Source organism: Hordeum vulgare, chromosome 4H (genome assembly GCF_904849725.1).
Source record: "Hordeum vulgare subsp. vulgare chromosome 4H, MorexV3_pseudomolecules_assembly, whole genome shotgun sequence".
NCBI classification, from domain to species: domain Eukaryota; kingdom Viridiplantae; phylum Streptophyta; class Magnoliopsida; order Poales; family Poaceae; genus Hordeum; species Hordeum vulgare.
Window position 1 is genome coordinate 36,730,195 of NC_058521.1, and position 3,018 is coordinate 36,733,212.

At 54.0% G+C, this 3,018-nt stretch overlaps 1 protein-coding gene across 1 annotated transcript; it reads right to left on the minus strand.

The window, feature by feature from the left end:
• Positions 1 to 1,569: 1,569 nt before the first annotated feature.
• LOC123447755 (probable O-methyltransferase 2) lies at positions 1,570 to 3,018 on the minus strand. Its single transcript, XM_045124407.1, has 2 exons — positions 2,153 to 3,018; positions 1,570 to 1,991 (listed from the first exon to the last, which is right to left on the minus strand). Exons 1-2 carry the CDS (start codon positions 2,981 to 2,983, stop codon positions 1,692 to 1,694), a joined length of 1,131 nt encoding a protein of 376 aa, XP_044980342.1. The 5' UTR covers positions 2,984 to 3,018; the 3' UTR covers positions 1,570 to 1,691.

A 3,018-nucleotide genomic window follows, 5' to 3' on the forward strand; every position in this document is an offset into this window, starting at 1 on the left:
TCGGTTTGGGGGGGGGAGTCCTCCCCCCTTGGACTCGGCCGACCCCCTTGGGGCTCCTTGAGCCCCAAGGCAAGGTCCCCTCCCTCCCACCTATATATACGGAGGTTTTAGGGCTGATTTGAGACGACTTTTTCACGGCAGCCCGACCACATACCTCCACGGTTTTTCCTCTAGATCGCGTTTCTGCGGAGCTCGGGCGGAGCCCTGCTGAGACAAGGTCATCACCAACCTCCGGAGCGCCGTCACGCTGCCGGAGAACTCTTCTACCTCTCCGTCTCTCTTGCTGGATCAAGAAGGCCGAGATCATCGTCGAGCTGTACGTGTGCTGAACGCGGAGGTGCCGTCCGTTCGGTACTAGATCGTGGGACTGATCGCGGGATTGTTCGCGGGGCGGATCGAGGGACGTGAGGACGTTCCACTACATCAACCGCGTTTACTAACGCTTCTGCTGTACGATCTACAAGGGTACGTAGATCACTCATCCCATCTCGTAGATGGACATCACCATGATAGGTCTTCGTGCGCGTAGAAATTTTTTGTTTCCCATGCGACGTTCCCCAACAGTGAATGGGTCTATCGGTGCTAGTTGATGGACAGGTGTTGACCATGGAGAATCTGAGAAAGTGACGGAAAATCAGAAATTGCCAAAAGCGGAGAGAGTACATGGCCATATATTCTGTGGTGTTTTGTGCACATGGCAAAGTGCGGATGACAAATACAGAAGGAGGCGCAGTGCTATAGCTGTGGGACATGTCAGAGACTATCCGGGAAAAGGGTGAGATAGCTGCGAATTAGACTCGGGGTGACACAAGGCGACGGTGAAATTCCTTCAAGTTTCATACGGACGGTCAAGGAAGAGCGAGGATGTTGAGTTCAGATAACTCTTATACGCGGCATCCAATATGTGGGTTGTTCACTTTCACGCAGGTCAGTGATCAGTGTGTGATGGCGTTGAACGGATACTTCGGAAGTTGGAAGCACAAAGTAGAGGAATAAGGAACTTAACTTTGCTCGAGGGTTGACTACGAAGAAGACGAGAAGGGACTACAGTTGCAGGTGGAGTCACATGGAGTCTGGGAGTAGCAGTGGTGCTCATGGCGTATCTCAAGTCCAATGTACATGGAAGTTTGACGGATGGATGAACTCAAGGTGGTGGAGAATATTCGCCAAGGTGGAGTTTGTTAGAGTTGTGTCGAATATTATTGTACAAGGTAGGTTACAGTTGGACTCTGAGTAGTATTGTGTTTAGACAGGATATGGAATCGTGTCCTGATAGGACACTTGTATCCTAGGCCTCTCATATATAGCAGAGGTAGACACACGATGTAATCTATGCCAACATAATAGCACAGGCGTGCAGGGGGAGCCGGCGGCGTGTGCCGGCGCCCAGGACGACCAGAATGCGGTATTGTGACGGTGTCACGGGAAGGAGCGCCCGTAGTCATGCCCCGGGGATGTAGCCATATCGGTGAACCTCGTTAACAAATCTCGGTGTCGTACTCGTGTGATTGCTTGGTCCTCGGATGATCGACAGAGTGCCTCGGATTTATTCTAACAGAAACAACATCGTTGGGTATAAGGCACTCTTTTTATTCATTCTAAGCACACATAAATAAACCACACTGCAAGGGTACTTAGAGCATAGAGCATTCCCTTCATGGATAGACCTTGCTTTTTTTCTGTGAAACACTTCACTTATAGACCTCGAAGACGCCCCGTGCTCCGAGTTTCTTGACAATCTTATAGTCACTGAACCCTGCTTTCATGAAGAGCTCATGCCAGTCATTCTCAGTACGCTGACGGCCTCTTGTGTTCACAAGCATGAGCATGTCCATCAAAAGCTGGGCCTCAAACATTACTGGCCCTAATGAAGGCCCCACCACAATATCTATAATGATCACCTTTCCTCCCTCCTCATGTGAAGGAATGGCATCCCTACATTGAGACAAGATCTTGACACAGTCCTCGTCACTCCAGTGGTGCAGCACAAGCTGCAGAACATGTGCATATATAGCCTTGGTTAGCATCAACGAATTATCTTTTCAATTCTTGCGAGTCAATATATAGATTTATATTTGGCAATTGTCTACCCTCGTTAAATAAAAAATAAAGAAAGAGAGGTGGATTTCCCGCTGGTTTAATTTGCCATTACCTTGAGCATCACCGCCTGAGACTTGGGGACGGAGTGGAACAAGTCACCAGCGACACAGTTGACGATACCGTCAGATGGAGCTTTGTCTATCACCTTGGGAAGGTCCAGCACGGTGCACTTGACATGCGGATGTGCCTTGGTGATGGCCCTTGCCGTCGTCCCGTCGCCACCGCAGCAGTCGGTGAGAGACTCGAGCCCCTTGAAGAGGTCATGGCACTCCCGCATGATCGTGCCGATGCCAAGGTTGTCATGGGCCGCCAGCCCCTCGGTGACCAGCTCGTCGAGCTCCTTGTCCAGGAGCGCCGTGCTCTCGTCGAAGAGCGACGCGCCATGCACGTCCTCGAACGGCGACGGCACCGCCGGCCCCGTGACGTCCTTCCTGAACCAGTCGGCCAGCCCCAGCGCGGCCTCCGTGTAGAAGGGCGACGTCGCGGCGAGCACGAAGGACGTCTGGCTGTGGTGCTCGTCGTGGCCGACCACGCCGTCCACCAGGATGCGCGACAGTGGGTTGAGGCTGAAGAGCTCCCCCGCCTCGGACCCGGACTCGGAGCCGTTGCCGCCGGCTGCAAAGACACCCGACGTGACCAGCACACGCATTAGGCGGCCGAGGAATGGCTGCTTGCTCGCCGGAAGCGACAGCGCGGCCATCAAGTCCGGCAGCGAGGTGACCCCGCCGAGGCGGTGGATGGCCGTCGGGATGCCGAGCTTGATGGCGCAGCGGAGCCCCATGGACGTGAGGTAGTAGAGGCTGTGGCGCCACAGGTCCGCCTGTGCCTGCAGCAGCTCGGCATCCGTGGGGACCTCCATGGTCGCTGCCTCACCGCCGGCCATTGCTCTCCTCCTCTCTACTATGCACTCTGGCTCTT

Excerpts from the sequence above, each read along its gene's own strand:
- LOC123447755 (XM_045124407.1), bottom strand. The coding sequence starts at position 2,983 with ATGGCCGGCGGTGAGGCAGCGACCATGGAGGTCCCCACGGATGCCGAG. Across the intron at positions 1,992-2,152 it reads CTCAGGCGGTGATGCTCAAG|CTTGTGCTGCACCACTGGAG; the intron begins GTAATGGCAAAT and ends CATGTTCTGCAG.